The sequence below is a fragment of the Bos taurus genome, chromosome 3 (assembly GCF_002263795.3).
Source record: "Bos taurus isolate L1 Dominette 01449 registration number 42190680 breed Hereford chromosome 3, ARS-UCD2.0, whole genome shotgun sequence".
NCBI classification, from domain to species: domain Eukaryota; kingdom Metazoa; phylum Chordata; class Mammalia; order Artiodactyla; family Bovidae; genus Bos; species Bos taurus.
This window is the reverse complement of record NC_037330.1, coordinates 93,932,639-93,957,307: the sequence shown is the minus strand read 5'-3', so window position 1 is coordinate 93,957,307 and position 24,669 is coordinate 93,932,639. Positions and strand designations below refer to the sequence as shown.

At 39.1% G+C, this 24,669-nt stretch overlaps 2 protein-coding genes across 3 annotated transcripts in view; one reads left to right on the top strand and one right to left on the bottom strand.

Annotated features, from left to right (window-relative positions):
* Nucleotides 1-1,031, bottom strand: part of ORC1 (origin recognition complex subunit 1) — a 37,425-nt gene extending 36,394 nt beyond the window's left edge. The window contains exons 1-2 of one of the 2 annotated variants that reach the window (NM_001014918.2): nt 889-1,031; nt 607-754 (exon numbers count right to left, since the gene is read on the bottom strand). The gene's annotated coding sequence lies outside the window, so the exon portion shown is untranslated. Of the gene's footprint in view, nt 1-606; nt 763-888 lie in introns of those variants that run through there. The other variant, XM_024988221.2, reaches the window with a different exon arrangement.
* A 49-nt stretch (nt 1,032-1,080) lies between these two features.
* On the top strand, nt 1,081-22,678 carry PRPF38A (pre-mRNA processing factor 38A). The gene is given in 10 exon segments (NM_001075307.1): nt 1,081-1,229; nt 2,738-2,897; nt 4,411-4,532; nt 6,514-6,599; nt 14,462-14,572; nt 16,769-16,881; nt 17,463-17,489; nt 17,598-17,695; nt 18,109-18,157; nt 19,040-22,678. Coding segments are annotated over 10 exon segments (939 nt in total). The 5' UTR covers nt 1,081-1,099; the 3' UTR covers nt 19,083-22,678.
* Nucleotides 22,679-24,669: the final 1,991 nt, after the last annotated feature.

Genomic DNA, 24,669 nt, shown 5'->3' with positions numbered 1-24,669 from the left:
AGTCCAGTGCTTTTTCCAATTTGCCAGAAGAGAAGGCCCTTCTATTTCGGGGTTAGACTAGAGAAAGTAAAAGAGGTGCCACTGCAGTTAAGAGCAGCTCGTTTAGGGGAAAAGATATGAGTAGGAGCTCAGGCCCTTTAGTCACGAAAAGGGACTTAAGACTAGCCCCTTTTTCCCTCTGGGAGCAATAGCGACATCCATATCGAGTAATAACTCTGCGGCTCCGCTTCCCTGTGGTGCTTGTTACACTACCCTGAAAGGAAGAAGGATGCGATTGCTTCCCACGGGCCATGTGGATATAAGGTTCATATGACTCAGGTCAATATTGATAGTCTCAAGGAGCTGAGGACAGGAGTGTTCACGCTTCTCCGCTGTTGGCTTCCGGTTTCCCACTGCAAGATCGCAATCCCCGGCAGAGGCAGAAAGCTGTTAGAAATCGCCATGTGGAAAGTAAGACGCTCCTAATGCACTTAGAACAGTACCTGGCATTTACCAGGCGTTTAGTACATATGTGCTGAATGGATTTATGGCTCAATGAGTCCGCAGAGAACAAATTCCACAGTCCCGCGGCTCAGGTCCCTCTCCAGCCCGGGACGCCACACTCACCGGGCGCCAAAGCTTGCTGGAGATGGGCGCAAGCCTCCTTCCAGCGTCCCCGCTTCAAGAGCTCGTGGAACTGCAGCAAATCTACCTGCCCCAGGGGGACTCTTCTTACAGCTGCCAGGCTCGCACAAACGCCGAAACGGAAGCCTCACTAGGAATGGAAAGAAGGTGGAGAAAAGGAAATTTCGCGCCAAACGCTGTAGCCCCGCCCCCAGGGTGTCTCCATAGTCCGTCAGCAGCCAGACCTTCCGCCCCGCCCATCTAAGGAGGGGACGCACGACGTACACCCGCCAACGTGCCGCGGCCATCATTGATTAGGTCTGCGAAGCCGTTCGCCGAAGAAAGTTCCTAACTCGAAAACATTTCCGGGTTCAATATGGACGCTCGAACCGTTTAGTGAGACTTCCTCCAACCTTATCTTTTCTCTCTGGTTTTTTTTAACCTGGATGTGACGTCTTAAAGGACCCGACGGAAATAGAACGTCAGGCGTTCTAAAATGGCGAACCGTACGGTAAAAGATGCGCACAGCATCCACGGCACCAACCCTCAGTATCTGGTGGAGAAAATCATTCGGACGCGAATTTATGAGTCCAAATACTGGAAAGAGGAGTGCTTTGGACTTACAGGTGAGCAAGAGCGTGCTGAACACCCCCCTTCCCTGCCCCAACCCCCGTCGTCCCATGGCCCAGTTTTCCGGAGAAGTACAATAGGACGGGCCCACTGGGGGTGAGATTTAGGGAGAATTTTTCAGTCATTCAGAAGAATCTGAGCGCCTATTCTGTGCCTAGTGTTGTGTTGGGCTTTGGGAACACAGATAGACCTGATAGGAGTTTATTCGGAAGGGTGTCACAGGTCGTTTCTTCGAGGCATTCCATATTTAATGAGAACTTACTGGGTTCCAGTGTTAACCCTGAAGGTCTTAAAGGAGCGTCAGTATTCCCGAAACCAAATTTATAATCTTATTACCCCCAAATCTGGATCATTTGAAATATTTTCACGTCCCAGTCCTAATATAAATATATGTTTTTAAAAGAAATCTTCCAGGTCGTCTTTGATACTTGTTTAATTCTGGCTGTTTTTGGTACCTGTGTTTCCCCCGTGAACCATGAGTTCATCTACTGTAAAACGAGCGCAGTAATACCCACATCAAAGGTTTACGGATTAAATGATTTAACCCAAGAAACGTAAGGATTACAGGAAATAGTGTGTAAGAAGTGTTTGGTATATAGTTACAGCTTGTTATTCATTCGCTAAGTAGTGTCAGACTTGTGACCCCCTGGGCCGTAGCCTGCCCGGCTGCTCTCTCCTCCACTGTCTGCGAGTTTGCTCAAATTCATGTCCATTGAGTCGGTGATGCTATGTATATTTAGCTACAGCTATATATTAATAAAAGTACTCAGTAATCAGGGGTGGTAGTGGTGCTAGTTGTTACCACTGTTAATTACTCCTGTGCTGTTACTGCGCTGCCATCACCCTAGCTATGTGTCCACGGAGGCGTCATATTGTTTTTCTGAGTCGCCATTAAATTTTGGAGTCATGTAAGATTTACTTTGGGGGCCTTTTCTCATTCCAGAGGTGAAATGACTTGCCCTAGTTTACAAAACTGGTGTCTGATTTTGATGACAACATCGAAAAGTTATTATCCCCATTGTCTAGATAAACTTTAGTTAGAGTTACCTAGTTATTGAGGAGTGGTTTGTTACAGTTTTCGTCCTTCTAACTCTTATTTAATCTGGCAGTTTTTCCTGTAACATGATGGTGACAAGCACAGACTCTGAAGTTAGACTTCTTGAACTAAAATCCAGGCCCTGCCACTTTCTGGCTGTGAATCTTGAGCACATCACTTAACCTTTCTTAGCCTTCATTTTCCTTAGCTGAAAACAAGGGCAGTGCTAGAACTTAACCTCATGACTTGTGAAGATTAAATGAGGTAATATGAAATGCTTAGCAGAGTACTTGGCATATAATTCAGTGTATATTGGCTGCTGTTATTATTTAATACACACTTGTTCTCCTAATATTAAGCTGTTAATTCAGGAGCACCAAATTTTGAACTAACTTTAACTCTCTGCACTTCAAACCTGTAAAAGCTTAGTCCTAATATGTTGCAATGCCACTCTGTTTTGTTTTTTAGCTGAACTTGTAGTCGATAAAGCCATGGAGTTAAGATTTGTGGGTGGTGTCTACGGTGGCAACATAAAGCCAACTCCTTTTTTGTGTTTAACCTTGAAGATGCTTCAGATTCAACCCGAGAAGGATATCATTGTAGAGTTTATAAAAAATGAAGATTTCAAGTGAGTGAAATATTTACTGGCTAATATAAATATTTTAATTTCGTGGTTCAGAATTTGGCTTTGGTTAAAAGAAGTGAAAACACTGTATCTCATTTCCAAAGTCCCACTCCAGTATTTTGTTCTTGAGCCCCTTGAGTTTTTGTTTTGTCTGTTTTGATTGTATTAACCTTCTTCTTTACTTTCTGAGCCTTGGTGACTTTTCTTCCAAAAAAGTATTTCACAAAACTCACTGACATATATTAAGCAGATGTTAGTGCCAAATATGTTGGTAGCACTGAATACTTAAGGATGAAGAAAGCAACATAAAGTGTGGTAAAGAAGAAGGAAACATTTGTGTTAATTGTAGGTTCATGTCCAGACCCTATTACCTATGAACTGTGACCTTGGAGAAGTTACTTTCTTTTCTAAATTTTACTTTCTTGACCTGTAAAATGGAAACAATATTACCAACTCAGTATAGATGTGAGGATTAAGGAAGAAAGAGCTGTAAATCTCTATCGGTGCCTGTTGCATGGTATCTGGCCCCAAAAGATAAGCTGCTCAAGGAGCTCACAGACGAGAACAGGAGACAGATGTAATAATAGATTGTTATTGCCAATCTCTATTCTAAGAAATTTACATGGGATAATTTATTTAACCTCCACAACTACCCTGTAAAATTATTATCCCCATTATGTAGGGGATGAAACTTAGGCACAGAGAGATTGATTTCCCCAAGGTCAAATGCTGATAAGTGGCAAAGCTGGTTTCAGAGTCCATTTCTTTCGCCACTGTATTCTGTTTGTCATATAAGGAAATGAATTTCAAATGCCTACTGTTTATTGAAATGAAGATTTGAGTAGGTAGTTGGGGTATAGGAGAAAGGGAAAATAAAGGAATCTTATAAACATTAATGGCTAGAAAATAACTAACTTTTATTAGGTACTTACTCTGTGCTATATACCTCGCTTAGCATCTTATTCATTTTTTACTTAATATACCAAGCCATCAAATTAGGGACTATCATTTTACAAGGATTGAGAAAGCAAAAGTAAATTGCCTAGTGTTACAGAATTAGTAAATAATAGAATCAAAATTTGAACCCAGATGACTGACTTTTTTCCATAATCAGCATTCTGCTTTCTAGCAAGTAGCAATCTGTGTAAATTATATTGTTAATAAATAAATCTCTACTTTCTGTTGTTAAATTCAGTATCTCATTTGATTCTTAAAATAATCCCATGAGGTAAATAGGTTGTATCTTAGTTCTACAGATAATATAATAGACTGTGAAAGTTGAGCATTATAACCCAAGTCACTGCAGCCAGTAAGTGGTAGAATGAGAACTTGAACCCAGGTTTCCATATTTTAGCTATTTTTTCTGCTGCCCTATGCTACCTCTAAAAATGTAGCTTTCTCATCTGCCAAAGAGAAAAAAGAACTTGTTTATCCACTGCTATCATGAGAAAAGCTACTGGTAAAACTCAGGAACTTTGTGGAATGGCCTTTTGTTTCACTGTGGTCTATTTGTCAGGTACGTCCGCATGCTGGGAGCACTTTACATGAGGTTGACAGGCACTGCGATTGATTGCTACAAGTACTTGGAGCCTCTATACAATGACTATCGAAAAATCAAGAGTCAGAACCGAAATGGAGGTGAGTATGGTGCTAAGTATCTAGGCCTTCATCCCTGAGCCAGTTTTTATTTCACCAGTATCTCTGGCATCACATAATCCAGATTGTTAGCGTCTTCAGTCAGGTCCTCCATCTCTCCTGGGGAGTAATAATACTGCATTAGACTACTAGCTTCCTGTCAACCTCACCCAGTCTGCCCCTGTCTGCCTATCTTTCCAGCTGCATCTTATGTTAATCCCTGCTTTGCATCATGTGCTACATCCCGTAAGATCTAGCTTCTGAATGACCTTTGTTTTCCATTTGTTGGACCTTCACAGTTCTTTCTACTGGCCTTTGTTATATGATACTTCACCCTGTAATACATGGACTGAGTGTGCTCATACTTATGTAGGAATCTTCCTAAAACATAAGTATATCCAGGAGGGGCAGCTCTATACCTTTTACAAAGAGACACATTTTATGGTAAAATGGGATTCAGATAATGCAATCAGAACTTTTTCTCACTTAGTGTCATAACAAAAGATTAGTAACATTGGCCTTTACCCTCTAAATATTACATTAAGGAGTACAAGGTTAAGAATTTGGTATTATTCTTCAAACTTTTGTTAGCTTACTTATTCATTTGAATAAATACATACTAAGTGACAATGTTGCGCCGGGTACTGTGCTACATACTGGAAATAATGTGATGAACAAGATGGACATGGTCCTGGCCATCATGAGATTACTTGTTTATGACTATATTATGCTAGACTAAGATAGGGTTTTTAAACCTAGTGATCATTTGGGCCAGATATTTCTTTGTTATGGGGAGCTGTCCAGTGCATTGTAGAATGTTTAACAGCATCCCTGGCTTCAACTCACTAAAGGCCGTTAGCACCCCATAGTTGGAGAGGCAACACCCCTGGTTGAGAACCACTAAACTAAGGTAATGTTTACCATAGAAATTCTAAAAAGCTGTTGCTCCACTTACCATGTAAGATACATGATTCTTAAAAATAGCAAATCACTATCACTTGGAACTAATATAATATCTTAAGTCAGGTTGCCACATGTGCTCGGTTGCTAAGTCATGTCCAACTATGTGTGACCCCGTGGACTGTAGCCAACCAGGCTCCTCCGTCCATGGAATTTTCCAGGCAAGAATACTGGAGCGGGTTGCCATTTCCTTCTCCAGCCTAGAGATAAAACTCACGTCTCCTTCATCAGCAGCCAGATTTTTTATCACTGAGCCACCCAGGAAGCCCCAAATCAGTTATACGTTCATTTAATAAAGTTTGCTGACCCACATAGGGGAAAAGATAGATATTTTATTTTTAGGAACTTAGTAGGTTCACAGGAGATGCTATACTTGAGTTGTAAATTTTATTCAAAAACATTACCCTTTTGTAATTCAGGACTTATTGTGCTTCTTTTTATGCTTGTCTTTCCTGCTAATTGGGACAGCTTCATTCATCCCATTATTCCCAGTTCCTAGAAGAAGCATGGCACATAAATGGCCTCAATAAAGGGGAGTTGACTGGTTGAAGATTGGTGGTGGTGACAAGGCAGTGAAAGCCTGTAGGTTGAGCCCAGGTTTGACAGTAATCTATTCAGTGTTAATTGCCACACTGTAGTAGCTTTATTAGTGCATGTGTAGGCAAAGGGAAGGGGCTTCCCTGGTAGCTTAGACGGTAAAGAATCCACCTGCAGTGTGGGAGACTTGGGTCCTATCCCTGAGTCAGGAAGATCCCCTGGAAAAGGAAATGACAACCCAGTCCAGTGTTCCTGCCTGAAGAATCCCATGGACAGAGGAACCTGGTGGACCACAGTCCATGGGGTCAAAAGAGTCAGACACGACTGAGTGACTAACACACACACACAGAGGGAAACTGCAGAGAGTTCACACTTTCTATACCAAATACCCTGTTAGATGTCTTACATAAAGAGTCTTAAACTTTTTTAACTTTTTGGCTATTTAAACTTACTTCCAAGTTACTTGAGCTTATGGTTTTTCTTTCAGAGTTTGAGCTGATGCATGTAGATGAATTTATTGATGAACTACTGCATAGCGAGAGAGTCTGTGATATCATTCTGCCCCGGCTGCAGGTAAGAGATAAAGGTCATACATACACAGTACACAATAACATGTGTGTAAAGATCTCTTTATACACATGCATTATAAAACACCGTGGATCTCAAAATCTTTTTTTAACTGAAGTGTAGTTGATGTACAATATTATATGTTATAGGTATACAGTATTGTGATTCACAATTTTTAAAGGTAGTATTCCATTTATAGTTATTATAAAACAGTGGCTCTGTACAATATATCATTGTAGCTTATTTTATTTCGAATAATTTGTTCCTCTTAATTCCCTCCCTCTTTCCCTCCCCTCACTGGTAATCATTAGTTTGTTCTCTATATCTGTGAGTCTACTTCTTTGTTATATTTAGTAGTTTGTTCCTTTTTTGAGACTCATGTAAGTGATATCATACAGTATTTGTCTTTGTTTGATTTATTTCACTTAGAATAATATCCTCCAGTCCCTTGGACTGCAAGGAGATCCAGCCAGTCCGTTCTAAAGGAGATCAGCCCTGGGTGTTCTTTGGAAGGAATGATGCTAAAGATGAAACTCCAGTACTTTGGCCACCTCATGCGAAGAGTTGACTCATTAGAAAAGACCCTGATGCTGGGAGGGATTGGGGGCAGGAGGAGAAGGGGACGGCAGAGGATGAGATGGCTGGATGGCATCACCGACTCGATGGACGTGAGTCTCAGTGAACTCCGGGAGTTGGTGATGGACAGGGAGGCCTGGTGTGCTGCGATTCATGGGGTCGCAAAGAGTCGGACACAACTGACAACTGAACTGACTGACTGACTGAATATCCTCCAATACTGTATAGCACAGGGAACTCTGCTCCATACCCTGTAATAACCTAAATAGGAAATGAATTAGAAAAAGAATATTTTAATCTTTCCTCACTTAACATAGTTATTTTGGAATATATCCATGTTTTTGCATATACTAACAGTTTTTTATTTCATTTGTTGCTCGATAGGAATAATATTCTGTTGCATGGGTATATATACCACAATTTGTTTATCCAGTCATCTATTTATGCAGAATTGTGGAGTGCAAGGTCAGTGTATAAAAGTCAGTTGTGTTTCTGTACATGAGCTAGGAACAATTAAATTTGAGATTTTGTATAAAAGATACTATTTATAACAGCATCAAAAATTATAAAGTAATTATGGATAATTTTGTTAAAAATGTGTAAGACTTTAAACAATATAAAACATTGCATTACTGACAGAAGTTAAAGAAGACATAATTAATGGAGATATATCATGTTCATGGTATATCTGACGATGACTTAACAATTGTTGTCAGTTCTCCCAAATTAATCTGTAGATTCAATTCAGTTCCAATCCAAATCCAAATAAAACTTGATAGAACTTGGCAAACTGATTCTAAGATGTATATGAATATGGAGAGGACCTGGAATATCCAAAGCAGCTTTGAAAAAGAACAAAGTAGGACAAACGCTACCTAATTATAAGACAGTGTTGTGGTGGCATAAAGCTAGACAAGCAGATCAGCGGGACAAAGTGAAAGAACCAGAAGTAAGTGTATAGTACATGTTTATGGTCAGTTGGTTTTCTGCAGAGATGTTAGGGCAATAACAATTGAAAAAGGATAATCTTTTCCACAAATGGTGCTAAAATGATTAAATACCCATATGAGACAAATGAATGTCCCCCTAACTCACATTATATGTAAAAATAAACTTGAAGGGGATAATAGACTCATAAAAGCTAAGAGCAGAAAACTTATGGAAAACATAGGTGAAAATCTTAGTGACCTTGTGTTTGACAAATTCCTATAATAAAACGTGAATTATTTATTAAAAATTAATAAATTGACTATAAAAATTAAGAACTTGCCTTTCAAAAGATACTATTACAAAACTAAAAAGGCAAGCCACAGGCTGGAAGAGTACATTTGTACAACATATATCCATAAAAGTTCTTTAATCTGTACTTTATAAACGACTCTTGAACTTACTAAAAAGAAGGCAACCGAGTGGGAAAATGAACAAAAAATTCTAACAGATCTTTTACCAAAGAAAATACATAGTTGACCAGTAGCACATAAAAAGGTGTTCTATATCATTAATCATTCAGTTCAGTTCAGTTGTTCAGTCATGTCCGACTCTTGGCAACCCCATGAAGCGCAGCACGCCAGGCCTGCCTGTCCATCACCAACTCCCAGAGTTTACCCAAACTCATGTCCATCAAGTCGGTGATGCCATCCAGCCATCTCATCCTCTGTCGTCCCCTTCTCCTCCTGCCCCCAATCTCTCCCAGCATCAGGGTCTTTTCCAGTGAGTCAACTCTTCGCATGAGGTGGCCAAAGTACTGGAGTTTCAGCTTCAGCATCATTCCTTCCAATGAACACCCAGGGCTGATCTCCTTCAGAATGGACTGGTTGGATCTCCTTGCAGTCCAGGGGACTCTCAAGAGTCTTCTCCAACACCACAGTTCAAAAGCATCAATTCTTTGGCGCTCAGCCTTCTTCACAGTCCAACTCTCACATCCATACATGACCACTGGAAAAACCATAGACTTGACATAGCCTTGACTAGACATTAATCATTAGGGAAATGCAAATTAAAAGCATAGAAATATGCACTACATACTTATAAAATGTGTAAAATAAGACTGATCGTATCAAGTGTTAGTGAGGATGTGGAGGAACTAGTAGTCTCCAGAGCCTATTGGTGACAATATAAACTGGAACAACCAAACTTGGAAAAGTTTGGCAGTTTCTAAACCATTCAATCCAGCTATTCCACTTCCAGGAATTTACTCAGGAAATGAAAGCATATGTCCACACAAAGACTTAAGCACAGATAATCTTAACAGTTTTGTTTGTAATGGCCAGAAACTGGAAGCAACCAAATGTCCATCAAGTGAATGATGTGGCCATACAATGATACTGCTGTTACTGCTAATACTCCGACTCTGTGCGACCCCATAGACGGCAGCCCACCAGGCTCCCCCATCCCTGGGATTCTCCAGGCAAGAACACTGGAGTGAGTTGCCATTTCCTTCTCCAACGCATGAAAGTGAAAAGTGACAGTGAACTCGCTCAGTCGTATCTGACTCTACTCAGCAGCAAAAATGAACTGTTGATAAATAGCAGTAGCATGGATGAATCATAAAATAATTGTGCTGAGTGAAAAAAGACACAAAATTGTATGTACTGTATAATTCCTTTCTAATGTAAACTATAGTGACAATAAAGAACAGTGGTTGCCTAGCTATAGAGTAAGGGATTGGGGAGGAGAGGGAATGAGAAATCCGAAAGGAGCACAGGTAAACTATTGGGTGGGGCGGCTCTATCCGTTATACTGATGTATTGACTTACATTTGTATACAACACAATACTCATCAAATTGTATACTATAAAAATTAGTTTATTGTGTATCACTTATTCCTCAGTGAAATTGTAAAATGTATTGCAAAAGTCATTGGAATACCTGTAGACTAAGAGTCTTTGACTCTCAGATTCTGATATTCTGTGTAAAATTGGTAGCATTGATGAAAGGGTCCCACAGACAGTGTTTAAGATGGGGCATGGGAACAGATTCTTCAGAGTTTTAAGCAACCACAGAAACCCAAATTGGGAAGACCCAGAACTTAAGATCTCCTTTTTGATGCTGCTGTAGCTCAGTAATTCTGAATCAGTTTGCTGTATCCCACCTTGCCTTGCTAGATAAAAGCCAAGAAGGAATAATTTAAAGATCAAAAGTCAACATAGCATTTTTGCTGTTCAGTTGCTAAGTAGTGTCTGAATCTTTACAACCCCAAGAACTGCAGCACGCCAGGCTTCCCTGTCTTTCAGTATATCCCAGAGTTTGCTCAAACTCATGTCCCTTGAGTCGGTGATGCTATCCAACCATCTTATCCTGTGTTGCCCCCTTCTCCTCCTGTCCTCAGTCTTTACCAGCATCGGTCTTTTTCAGTGAGTGGGATGTTTGTATCAGGTGGCCAAAGTATTAGAGCTTCAACTTCAGAGTCAGTCCTTCCACTGAATATTCAGGGTCAATTTCCTTTAGGATTAACTGGTTTGATCTCCTCGCAGTTCAAGGAACTCTTAAGAGTCTTCTCCAACACCCCTATTCAAAAGCCTCACTTCTTCGGAGATCAGCCTTCTTTATGGTCCAACTCTCACATCTGTACATGACTACAGGAAAAACCATAGCTTTGACTACATGGACCTCTGTCAGCAAAGTGATGTCTTTACTTTTTAATCCACTGTCTGGGTTTGTCATTGCTTTTCGTCCAAGGAGCAAGGATCTTTTAATTTCATGGCTGCAGTCAACTATCTGCAGTGATTTTGGAGCCCAGGAAAATAAAATTTGCCACTGTTAACATTTTTTCCCTGTTAGCCATGAAGTGATGGGACCAGATGCCATGATCTTTGTTTTTTGAATATTGAGTTTTAAGCCAGATTTTTCACTCCTCTTTTCACCCTCATCAAGAGACTCTTTAGTTCCTCTTCGCTTTCTGCCTTTATTTAGAGTGGTATCACCTGCATATCTGAGGTTTTTGATATTTCTCCTGGCAATCTTGATTCCAGCTTGTGATTCGTCCAGCCTAGCATTTTGGATGACGTGCTCTGCATAGAAACTAAATAAGCAGGCTGATGATATACAGCCTTGATGTACTCCTTTCCCAATTTTGAACCAGTCCATTGTTCCATGTCCAGTTCTAACTGTTGTTTCTTGACCTGTATACAGGTTTCTCAGGAGGCAGGTCAGGTGGTCTGGTATTCTCATTAAGAACTTGCAACAGTTTGTTGTGATCCACATACTCAAAGGCTTTCACATAGTCAGTGAAGAAGAAGTAGTTGTTTTTCTGGAATTCCCTTGCTTTTTCTATGATCCAGTGTATGTTGGCAATTTGATCTCTGGTTCCTCTGCCTTTTCTAAATCCAGTTTGTGCATCTGAAAGTTCTTGGTTCACATACTGTTGGACCTAATTTGAAGAATTTTGAGCATTACCATGCTAGCATGTGAGAGGAGTGCAGTTGTGCAGTAATTTAAACATTCTTTGGCATTGCCCTTCTTTGGGACCGAAATGAAAACTTCTTCAGTCCTGTGGCCGTTGCTGAGTTTTCCACATTTGCTGGCGTAATGAGTGCAGCACTAATAGCATTATCTTTTAGGATTTGAAATGACTGAGCTGGAATTCCATCACCTCCCCTAGCTTTGTAGTAATGGTTTCTAAGGCCCACTTAACTTCACACTCCAGAATGTCTGGCTCTAGATGAGTGACCACACCATTTTGGTTATCCAGGTCATTAGACCTTTTTTCTTTAGTTCTTCAGCAGTGTGTTCTTGCCCCCTCTTCTTGATCTCTTCTGCTTGTGTTAGGTCATTGCCATTTCTGTCCTTCATCATGCCCATCTTTCCGTGAAATGTTCCCTTGGTATCTCCAGTTTCCTTGAAGAGATCTCTAGTCTTTCTTCTGTTTTCCTCTGTTTCTTTGCCTTGTTCACTTAAGAAAGCTTGCTTTTCTTACCTCACTGTTCTGGAATTCTGCATTCAAATGGATGTATCTTTCTCTTTCTCCTTTGCCTTTTGCTTTTCTTTTCTCAGCTGTTTGTAAAGCCTCCACAGACAACCATTTTGCCTTCTTGCATTTCTTTTTCTTTGGGATGGTTTTGGTCATCACCTCCTATACAGTATTATGAACCTCTGTCCATAGTTCTTCAGGCACTCTTGTCTACCAAATCGAATCCCTTGAATCTGTTTGTCACTTCCACTGTATAAACGTAAGAGATTTGATTTAGGTCATACCTGAATGGTCTAGTGGTTTTTCCTGCTTTCTTCAATCTGAGCCTGAATTTTGCAATAAGGAGCTCATGATCTGAGCCAGTCAGTTCCAGGTCTTGTTCTTGTCAGTCTGATTTCAGTATTGGCCATCTGGTGATGTCCACGTGTAGGGTCATGTCTTGTATTTTTGGAAGAAGGTGCTTGCTATGACCAGTGTTTTCTTGGCAAAACTCTTGTTAGCCTTTGCCCTGTTTCATTTTGTACTCCAAGGACAAATTGCCTGTTCAGACAAGGTAAATACATAAGAGACAAAGCAGAGATTAGTAGTTACCAGGGGATTCAGGGAAGGGAAATGAGGATTACTTAATAAGTATGGCATGTTTTTCTGGTGTGATGAGGAAGTTTTTAAACTAGTGAGAGGTGGTGATGGAAGAATTTTACACTTTAAAATTGCTGATTGTGTACATTGTGAATTTCACCTCAATAAAAAACAGATCAAAGGGACCTGAAAAACATCAATGTGGAGTACAGAATGGATTGTAAATATGATAAATGGGTAAGGTAAACTTTCTTGAGGCAGCAAAGCAGATGGATGAAGATAGTTGGTAGTGCTCACAGATAAGTACAATGAACCACTCTTCCTCCAGAGTGACTCAGTTACAGAAAATCATAGAAAGTAATTCTGAACATTCTCTTTTTCCATATTGATTATTATAGACTAGTGAAAAGGATGACATTTCAAATCTGAAAACCTGATTTCAGGGTCCAGTTCTCACATTTTATCCTTAGCTATGATTATTAAGTTTAGAAATACTGTAAAAAATGATATACTCTGAACTACAGTCAGGTTGTGACTAAGGTTTCTAAATCCAGTCATCTCTGAGCAAGAGTGTTGATGCAAATGGGGTAGTCTGCTGGAGTCCAGAAGCAAAGACCGCAAAGCAGACCTCACTGAGGAGAGGAAAGTTAAAATATGACTGATACATGTTACCATATCACTGAGAGGTGTGTTCTGGTGTGGGCCTCTATGTGCTGGATGAAGTGACCCTTAAGACTACCTTTAGCTTTGATTTGTTTCTTTCAAGCAATCCATAGGGCATAGCTTCTCATGTGCCCTGGCATTGGCAGGGAGCTGCTCTGGAATGAATTCTAATTTTATCAAACACAAATACTGGAAGTTAATACATTGACGTTGATCACTTCCAAGTCTGGTGAGCATCAGGGATTCTGGATGCCCTGTCTGATGCAGTCCTAGATCCCAGACTGTGGTGATCTTTTCCAAGGAACCCTTTTTCAAGGGATTCACGTCACTGAATGGCATCTTTATCTCATTTCTCCTAACCTTTATAGAATTTTGTTAGGGATGAATGAGAGCAAAATAAGAGTACAAATGGTACTATTTATTTTAGGGCTATCCAGTGATCTGTATGTCCTTGGCGTGTACACACACACAAACAAAAACAAAACCATAAGGGTCTTATGACCCAGCCAGTCCTTTTGTCTGTTTTGAACTCACCTTTGCCTTTCAGGTCCTTAGTCACTTAGGATTGCTAAGTCACATCTTAGAAGAAAATGAAACTAGGAGGTGGTTTGTTTATATCCTGAGCCTTGTTCAGAATGCATGACAGCTCCCCAAATCCTGGGTCTAATAGAGAATTGGTGCTACTCAAGAGCAGGAGGACCCAAACCCCCACAGTGGACTGAGTCTTAGTGAATCTCTTAGTGGATTCTGGTCTGAGCTGCTCCTGGCAAAGTCCCAGCCAACATTGTCTTGAACTATTGACCCTTGTGTGTGAAGCCCATAATTTCTATTCAAGGCTACAGCTATACTGATTGATACTCTAGTGACCTTGGAGTATAAGGTCACAGGGAATAGAGGCAATAGAAAAGTGATATTCTCTTCATCTTTGTATTTATCTCTTTACAGGGAAACTTAAAAATATATATAGATCTTAGGTATGCTAAAGTCTCTAAGAATATCTGTGTCTGGGATGTCTTTGAAATGAAATTGCCTCGGCTGTTGTGCCATAGGTTTTCTGTCACTTCCAGAAGCCCAGTATTGGAGCTTCAGGACATAGAGGAGATAGAAGGGCCCTCTGTAACTTTCATTGTTTTCTCTGTAGAAACGCTACGTGCTAGAGGAAGCTGAACAGCTGGAGCCTCGGGTTAGTGCTCTAGAAGAAGACATGGATGACGTGGAGTCCAGTGAAGAGGAGGAAGAAGAAGATGAGAAGGTCAGGCACCTGGGAACTTAAGGGTTGAAGGAGGGAGAATTACAGGGAATGGGAATTTTTTTTTGTGTTCAAACTGTCTTTAGTTTTAACCAAAAAAGAAAAACCCCAAAATACAGTATTTCATCATTGAGAGTATGGGTCCTAGAGTTAAATGTACATGATCCGTATCTCAGCTCTCCTGTTTACTAGTGGCCTTATGTTATGTAAATTATATAATCTCCATATATATTTTCTCTTCTATAAAGCAAGGATTATGATACCTTTCTTTTAGGACTTTTATGAGTATTAAATGAAATTACATACATAGAGCCCTTAGCTTTGGGACATTATAATTGCATAATAAGTGGTAGCTATTAAACACTTGGGACAAAAATAATAGTGTTCATAATTGAATGCATACTAAGAAGTAAACCTCGTTTAGGGAAATAAAAACCACCTACTGCATAGTCATGTTCTTCCACTATTTGTTAAAATGCTGAAAACTTGAAAACAAGCAAGTTGTCAGGGAGCAGTCAGGTAAACTATTTTTAACAATTCAACAGTATTAGGCCACCATTAGAAGTATTATGAAAAATAACAAATGAACTTCCTTGGAGGTCCAGTGGGTAAGACTCCCGCTGTGGAGTGGGGTGGTGTGGAGAACTAAGTTCTAACTTAGTTCCCCCTGGTAGGAGAACTAAGATCCTGCATGCCACTTGGTGCAGCCAGAAAAAAATGTATGTGATAACGTGGAAACGATTACAGTAAGCTTTTTTTTTTTTTTTTTAAGATCTAAAACATTTGTGATTAAAATTACATGTGTAGAAAAAGCTAGGGGGAAATATAAGAAATTCTGGCCTGTGGATACTAAGGTAGTACAGATGAAAGTGTAGCTCTGAGCTTAGTAGGCTCCATATAAGATAAGTGTTAAGGGAAGCACAGTCATTCATTAATGGAAAGCCAGGCACGGCTGAGGGGCTTTTCTGTGGTGAGTGAACCAAAAACATGCATTCTTTTTTTTTTTAATGGAAAATTTAATCACATACCAAAATGGAGAGAATAAACCTCCATTTACCCATCACCTAGCTTCAACAGTGATCAGCTCAGCTATTTTGTTTCCTCCACATCTACTCAGTTGTCCTGCACCAGTTATCTCAAAGCAGATCACGGCCATCATATATCTCATATTTCATTCGTCTATTTTATTTTCTGTTAACTAGTTCTTGAGTCTTTAATTGGATTTGGGGTTTTTGGAGTGAAGCAACACTACTTCATAGGTATAGTGTACTTCCTCCAGGATGGAATAGTCTGCTCTCTTTTTGTAATATTAGGATCCACTTGATGATCTCTGCATAGATCCATTAAGGGTTGTAAAATAATGATATTTTTAAAAAAACCTCCCAAATCAACATTTAGGTTTTTTTTTTATAAAGTTTATATAAGAAAAGTAAGATAAGTTATTTCCCTTTGTCATGTTTTAAAATCATGAGTTGATTTTATAGTATTCTCCTAAGAAGATTTGCCCTTGGTAACATTTGAATTTATCAATTTAAATATATTTGGTGTCTGGACCATTATTGTCCTTGTTGGTGCTGGATTGCCCTCTGTCTGGCCAGTGGGGGCCCCTCAACTTAACTGTTTGAAACAATCATAGTAGTTTCAGCCCCTTGCTGTCTGATACAATGACATGTTCTTGTTATGTCTTGTTAAGATTGTAGCCTGGACCTAAAAGTTGCCATTTTTCCAAGAAGCTCTTAGTTCCATTAATTGAGATATGTTATTCAGAGACCACAGTCTGGGCTCATTGCTACATGGTGTTTCTAGGACTTTACAGTTGATAAAGCTAAAGGAAAAAGAAATTGTAAGCTTAAAATACAATATATTTAACCTCATCAGTCTTACATCTCTATTTCTTCTTTCACATTGGAAATCTAACTTCTTAGGAGATAAGCATACTTAGCTCTCATTACTCTTACATAGTTCCAGAATAATGGTACCAGCACAAGAACAGTAACGGGATTATTAGATTTTGATTTTTTTATTTGGTAATGTGTTTTCTTGTCCTTAGTGTTATCCCATATATATTCAGAGTACTGTGTTTTAAAGTCAGTTAGAGGTGGAATTTGGGATGGGATGGGGAGGAGGGTATAAGCCATGCTCCTAGTTGGCTCTCTGTAAGCCTGTGCTCATCACTGACCCAGACCCTCTCTTTTCCAGTTGGAAAGAGTGCCATCACCTGATCATCGCCGGAGAAGCTACCGAGACTTGGACAAACCCCGTCGCTCTCCCACACTACGCTATCGGAGGAGTAGGAGTCGGTCTCCCAGAAGGTAAGGCCTTAGGCATTGGCATATTCCAGGGATACTTTAAGCACTGGAGTGTAGAAGTTTGGACTTCATGGAAGGAAAATGCTAGCCTATGGATAATGTGTGCTCACCAATGTATTAATTGCTACAAAAACACCACCCACAAAACCTCAGTGGCAAACATTTATTTAATTCACAGGTCTGTGGCCAGTGATTTAATCTGGGCTTAGGCAGTTTTTTGAGTATAAGCTATGGTCACTCACTTGTTTTGCAATATTCTCTGTTGGCTAGTGTAGCTGGCCTTAGCTATGATGACTGGAGCAGTTCATCTGTGTGTGTGTCACATTCTAGGCTAGGTTAGGCCTGTTCCCATGGCAGTGGCAGAACACAAGACTGAACAAGCCCAACCATGAAGTAATCTTTCTAGCATCTGCATCACATGTACAAACACCCCTTTGGCCAAAGCAAGTCACATGGCCAATCTTAAAGTTAAATGACAAAGACATGGATAACAGAGTTGGGTTAAGAATTGGGGCAATTTTTGCAATTTTCAGTGTCCAGGGCACCTACTAAGGTTCTTTTTTCTCTTTTTTCTTTCCATATAGGCGGAGTCGGTCTCCCAAAAGGAGGAGGTAGGCCTTTAGTGACTTGTGATGAAGGATAGAGATTTGGGGAGGGGGGATGTTGTTGTGTTTATATTGTCAGGACAGATACGGGAGTCTGACCAGTCATTTCCACAGCCCCTCCCCTCGCAGAGAACGGCATCGGAGCAAGAGTCCAAGACGTCATCGCAGCAGGTCCCGAGATAGACGGCACAGATCCCGCTCCAAGTCCCCAGGTATAGCATTGGGGCCTTTTGCTTGCTGTTGGTTGTCTTAATAAAGAAATGCAATAGGAGCAATTAGCCTCCTACAATACAGGAGTATCTTACTCTATTACTATCTAGAAAAGGAAGTGGACATAGAATTTGAAAATTAGAGTTCACATTTTAACTGTCATTTATCAGCTTTGTTTATAGGATGGTGAGCTTCAGTTTTTGTCTGAAATTATAGGAGTAAGACATGACAAAGTAGTGGTAAATACCCAGTGTGGTGGTAGTGAAATTTAGCCATAAAGCCCTGAAGGCTAAGTGGGTTCAGTTCTTCACTACCAACAAGGTGTCCCTATCACAAGCCAAAAATGAACTAGGGGAAATAGCAGAGAGTGTGAGGGTAGAAACTGGTACACTGAATAGCCTTTTTTCTTCTCCAGGTCATCACCGTAGTCACAGGCACAGGAGCCACTCAAAATCTCCTGAAAGGTATGGATTAACTTCTATTTTGACTTAAGAATATAAGTCTTTATTCACAAATTAAAGTCCCAATTACAAGTCAGTTGGACCTTGTGTTAATGGAGATATAATCTCCATCAATACAATTTAGGAATTCTCCTTAATTACAGGAAGAAGTGGTCTCTTGACCTGAAAATTATTAGAATTATATATACGTATGTAGTTATTTTTCCTGTAGGATTGCGGCTTTGGATAGAGGCATGAGCCTTAATCTCAGGAGCCCTGGGACTCTGTCCCAGCTTTTAAGATTTTTTAAAACATATTTACTTCTGGCCACACTGGGCTTCTTTGCTCCTGGGCCCAGTCTAGTTGTGGCGAGCGAAGGCCACTCTCCAGCCACGGTGTGTAGGCCTCTCACTGCAGTGACCCCTCCTATTGCAGAGCACAGGCGCTAGGGCTCATGGGCTTAGAAGCTGCGGTACACAGGCATAGCTGCCCCACAGCATGTGGGATCCTCCTGGACCAAGGATTGAACCCGTGTCCCCTGCAGTGGCAGGCAGATGCCTAACCACAGGACCACTAGGGAAGTCCCAGTCCCAATTTTTAATACTTAGCAGTTGAGTGACACTGGATAAGTCATTTTCATTTGGTAAGCTTCCATTAGATACCTCTAGAAACTGTACACTGTTGGAAGCACTCGATCTCTCAGAGGTCAATTCTTCAATGGTAAATTTTGGAGAGTAATGCCTAACTCAGTGTTGCTCTTAAACATAAAAACACCAAGTACATTTAATGAATATTGACTGTCTTTGTCCCCATCAGTGTTAGCACGTATCAGTCTTTCTCAAAAATCCTTACTCAGCTCCTAAAACAGCTGGTAAATTTAATGATTTGTATGTGTCACCATTTCAGGTCTAAGAAAAGCCACAAGAAGAGCCGGAGAGGGAATGAGTAATGGACTCAGTTTGGTTTTAATACAAGTGGCCTTCTGTGGAGATGAAGGCATCTGTCTACGTAGAAGATCTACTCAGTCCCAGGCAGCTATGAGAGTATTTTAGATTTTTTTTTAAACCAAGTTTTCACTTTTTTTTTTTTTAACATGAAAGAGGTGCTGAGTTTTGTATCTCTTTATGAATTGTATGTAATCCACACATTTGAAAGATAATGCTTCCTGAACTGAGCTGCTTTTGGCCTCTTTGTACAATCAGCCTTGTTTGTACTGAAATTTATGAGGGTAGAATGGATTCAAATAGGGTGTATGAAACAAGGGGAGAATGTGGCCACATTGTTATTTTTGTTATTAAATTTGACACACCCATTTCCTGTTTTTCTGTGGTTTTAGTTTTGGTTTACACTGAGATTAGAACTGTTTCGAGAATTCTGAGATACGGGCTACTGCTTGCTGTTCCCTTAAAAAAACCAAGTCGGTAAAATATATTAGCTCCAGGTTTTACTTCCAGCAGCAGCAAATGGTAATAAACATGAAAACTGACCTGTTATCAGCAACTTTATAAGAATGAATTCAGTTGTAAGGCTTTTTCTGGATTATTTAATCCAGTTGCATTAAACGTTCAACAAAGAGTAAAACTTGACACCTATTACATAGCATTATTGTATAGTGTTTCTTTTTCCCTATAGCCTTGAATTCCAAATTAAGGTGCTCAGCACCTTTATGCTGTGAGCGTTGATACTGTCAAGACTAGGCAGTAGCAGTAGGGCAACCAGGGTGAAAACATTCAATGGAGAGAAAAATATCTAATGCCACTCAGGGTTTTAACCTGAGTTACTAAACAACAGCACCATTCACAAAACCAGAAAATACAGCAGGAAGAGACCAGGTTTTAGAGGGGCAGGTAGTGAGAATTGTGGTAGTAGGGAGAAAAGAATGCATTCAGCTTAACTTGAAGTTTACTTTGAGACAGCTACGGTATATCTAGATAAAGCCCAGACATTATAAATAAGAACTGGAGCTGAGCTAGTGATCTAACGCTGAATTGACAATGTTTAGGTAATTGTAGAAGGTGTAGAATTGAATGCAATGCCCAGGGAGCGTACATTTGTAAGGAAAACCAGTAGTAGAATCATAAGCAACACTCACTCTGTTGAAGAAGAAGGGCAAACACTGACTGAAAATTGAATCATTTCAGAAAGGTAGAGGAAATGGGAGAGAGGGGTTAAGGATGCTAAGGACAAAGCAAAATAAGGATTAAATAGTGCCCATGGGTATTGATAATCAAGAGAGTGTTGGATCTTTGCTAGAGGAGTTCTGTCTACCTGTACTCACCTTTCCTCCTTTAAAATGGAAAAAAAAAATTGATTTCCTGCAGCTCTGCCCCTGGCAACAATTGTGAAGACCAACTGCCACACAGGATCCAGTTTCTTGGGAAGTCATATCTAGTTACAGGCTGAATATCCTATTGCTTGTTGAACTTAAGGACTTTAGTATCAATATTAGTTTGGGGATTGTATGTGAGATTTCATGTTGTTCAATAATTGCTCTCCTGATAATATTTGAGCTAATAAAATCATAAGAGTTATTATGGTTCATCATACAACTATATATAGGACTGTCTTTAAAAATTAAATGTAAGCGCCTCTATTTGAATCTGTTACATAGAGTCCTAGCAGTTATTTCTTTTATCAAAGTGCTCTAAATCGAAAAAAAAAAGTGTATTCTGGCTGAATGACCTATGGACCAACCAAATTATCATCCAGTATATTAGTTTTAAAAGTATATTTTTAAAGTATAAAAATGTAGAAACCCACCCTAAACCCCAGTAATATTTAATACCAAAAATAAACCTTCCCAAGCGTAAACTACACACTGACAGCCTACTTGAGAGTGGGACATGTCAAACCTCTCTCTCTGGAGATCCCTTTGATAAACTACAGAATTGTAGAGCAGATGACTTTAGGACAAACCTTGCTGAGGGACCACTTCTGCCATCTGTGTGCTAGCCTACTGCATGAGTGAGGCCTTGGAACTAAAGGTTTACAACTTTCTTTGGCCTGTATTGAGACATATTTTACATCTTACCTCTATACTTTTACATATTCTGCACTAAAACAGATTTCAAGAAGATACTCCTTATGCAAAATACATTCTGATATTTCATTATCAGTTTTACCGTTGGGTATACAATCACTAAATGGTTTATACTCCCCACAATTTGAATTATACTGCTTTAAAAAGTTTGCCATTGGGCATGATGACCTTTTAATACTAAAGAATGAAGGGATATGTATTCTCAGGGGCAAAGGAAACAATGGATTTGGTGAGAGGCTTCCAGTGTAACAAAGTTCATTCCTCTAGCCCCTTTCCATTATTTTTGGCAGATCTAAATTTAAATAAGCACTAATCAGAAAAAAATGCTCACATGCTGGTCATTCCTAGCCAAAAAAAGGAACAAGTTTCTACAGATTCAAAAAAGATAAAATGATGTTTTTTTTTAATGCAAGAATACAAGTTCAAAGAGATTAAAAGATAAGAGGTGGAAAGTAAGCATGGCAGAGCTTGAAGAAATGAAGATTTGAAAACTGAAAATGAAAGCCTTAGAAAATACAAAATAGATAAGGCACAGAGAAAACAGATCGGAGGAAATAAAAAATGGAAAAAGCTACAGAGATAATAAGAAAACATGGAAAGAAATCTTGCCCATGATTAACTGATATTTCTGATAAAGAGAATTGAGCAAATCAACTTAAAAAATTCAAATAGAAGAAAAATCACCTTGATTTAAAGAGAAAAAATATGGGCACCCAAGCAGAGAAATCAAGTCATGTATAGTGAGGGAAAGGATCAGGATGGCCCCAGGCACTGCCATTAAGGCAGTGAAGCAAAAGGCTCCAAAGGTCTAAGGAAAACAGTGTGCCGGGAACTTTATACCCAGCCAAGGTTGTCCTTAAAATATAAAGGGAATAGACATTCTTAAGTTTTCAAGTGCTTATAAGCATACAACCACTTGGGGGAAAAACTGCCTGATGTTACTGAAAAAGAAATGAATCAAATTAAGGACTTAGGGGAAAAAAGCAGCAGTAAAAGAAATGGTAGTAAATGCTTTAGAAATTTTACATAAAAATAATGGAAAATCGTTAAGACAAATGAAATATTTGAACACTGTACAGAAATAAGCAGGAAGTAGGAGAACTCAGTTTTTTATGACAGGAGTCATACGATCTCTAAAACATACATGAAACTGGGAAAAAAAAAAACTCCAGCCTCTAATGTTTTCTATACTCGTCCTTATTTTAGGAGTCTTTAGATTCTCTTGTAGAAAAAAATTTTTTATAAGTTGAAAATTTTACATTTTTTTTCTTCAGTTAAATTGATGTAAAATTAATTTGCTGTATGTACTAAATACAGCATATGAACCCACTTTTGTTAAACTTTTCTTATGTATGTGTAACTATATGTTATGTGTGTATTAAAGAGATGGTTTGAAAGAATGAAACTCTGGATATTAATATTTCTGGCTTATGGAATTTTTAGTGATTTTTACACTGTTATTTAATGCTCTTTTTGTAATAAACATTATCCTTTACAAGGAAAAACTGTGTTTGGCGTTTAGGGCTTTTTTATAAGCTTATCAACACATTTTATATATTGTTTCTTGGAACTGCAAATTAGTAACCACTTTTTGACAATACAGCAATTTTGTAGTATGTAGCTTCCCAGGTGGCGCTAGTGGTAAAGAACCTGCCCGCCAGGAAATGTCAGTGTAAGAGACATGGATTAGATCCTTCCATCCAGAAGATCCCCTGGAGCAGGAAAAGGCAACCCACTCCAGTATTCTTGCCTGGAAAATCCTATGGACAGGGGAGCCTTAAGGGCTAACAGTCCATGTGGTGGCAAAGAGTTGGACACAATGAAGCAAACTTAGCATAGCACAGCAGGAACCTTTGAATGTTTATCCTGAAAGTGAAAGTGATGTCTGACTCTTTGTGACCCCGTGGACTAGCCCACCAGGCTCCTCCGTCCATGAGATTCTCTGGGCAAGAATACTGGAGTGGGTTTCATTTCCTTCTCCAGGGGATATTCCCAACCCAGGGATCGAACCCAGGTCTCCCGCATTGCAGGCAGATGCTTTAACCTCTGAGCCACCAGAGGTTTATCCTTTTTATCTAATAATCCCATTTATAGTAAAGTAATTAGCTTCCAATTAAAATAATTTATATTAAAAAAATAAAAATTCTGACTTAAAGTGCAGTGATAATTGCCATTTAAGATTTGTTTCTGCCTAAAAGGTAAATTATCATTTCTATTATCACAAGATCTATAGTTTGTGAATAAATGCTGTTTCTCTCTGGGTTATTATGCTTTTAATGTTCAATTGAATATAATTTCCTAGCATCTGTTTTGATTTCTTATGATTATTTAATAGTGAAATTTAAATCACTCATTTAATACTGAAATGGGTTATATTATAAATCTTGAATATACAAGATAAATAAAAAACAATGCTAACAGAATAGTTAACAAAATAAAGAATTAAGTATTATAAAAAACTGACATAAAAATTGAGATATTTCATTTATAATAAAATGTTAATTTGAAAAAAAAAATTTCACCATAATACAGTTGATCTTTGAATAATGTGAGTTTGAACTGCATGAGTCCACTTGTATGCAGATTTTTTCCCAATAAACATTACAGTTCTACATGATCCAAAATTGGCTGAATCTGCAGATGTGGATGTGGAGGGCCAACTATGGGATTTAAGCACCTGTGGATTTTGGTATCTGCCACAGATCCTGGAACCAATTCTCTGGATACTGAGAGCTGACTATAACCAAATACAAGAGTAGCCTATCCTATCATCATTTTACATATATATTTTATAAATTAGAAGAGCTGGAAACAGCAGAAATGTCTTATCTGCAGGGGACTGAATGAATATATAGTATGTTATTGTTCATATTTTTAAATAATCTTTAATGGCAAAGGAAAATGTTAATTACTCCATGTGATTGAACACTATACAAAAATTTCAAAGCAATGTGATCTTAAGCGTGTATATGTATTCTCTGCAGAAGACTGAATTTCAGACTTTTCAATTGATCTACAAGAGATTTGAATTCATAATAAATTTTATAGTTTATATGAAAAGTCTATAAATTGTAAAACTCAGCTACTACCACATAAATTACAAACAAATTTTCTATTTTTCAACTTGGAACAGTTCTACAATTGAATACTAGCAATTACTGAAGGAAGGACAAGTGAAATGCTGAAAATTACTACATAGGAACACTGTTATATAAGTAAAACTTAGGTGACTGGGGTTTATTGCCCCATAAATACCTTTTGCCAGATAGTATACTACCTACCTTAGAGAAGGAAGGCTGAACTGGGGCAGTCTCTTGTTGCAGATTAATTTTGGGGGCAAGAGGAGTGTTGCGCTGCACAGCTTTTGGCATTTTAGTTCCCCGACCAAGGATTGAACCCAGGCCCTTGGCAGTGCTCGTGCAGAGTCCTAACCACTGGACCACCAGGGAATTCTCAAATCATTTTCTTTTTAATGAATATTTAAAATATGTACAAA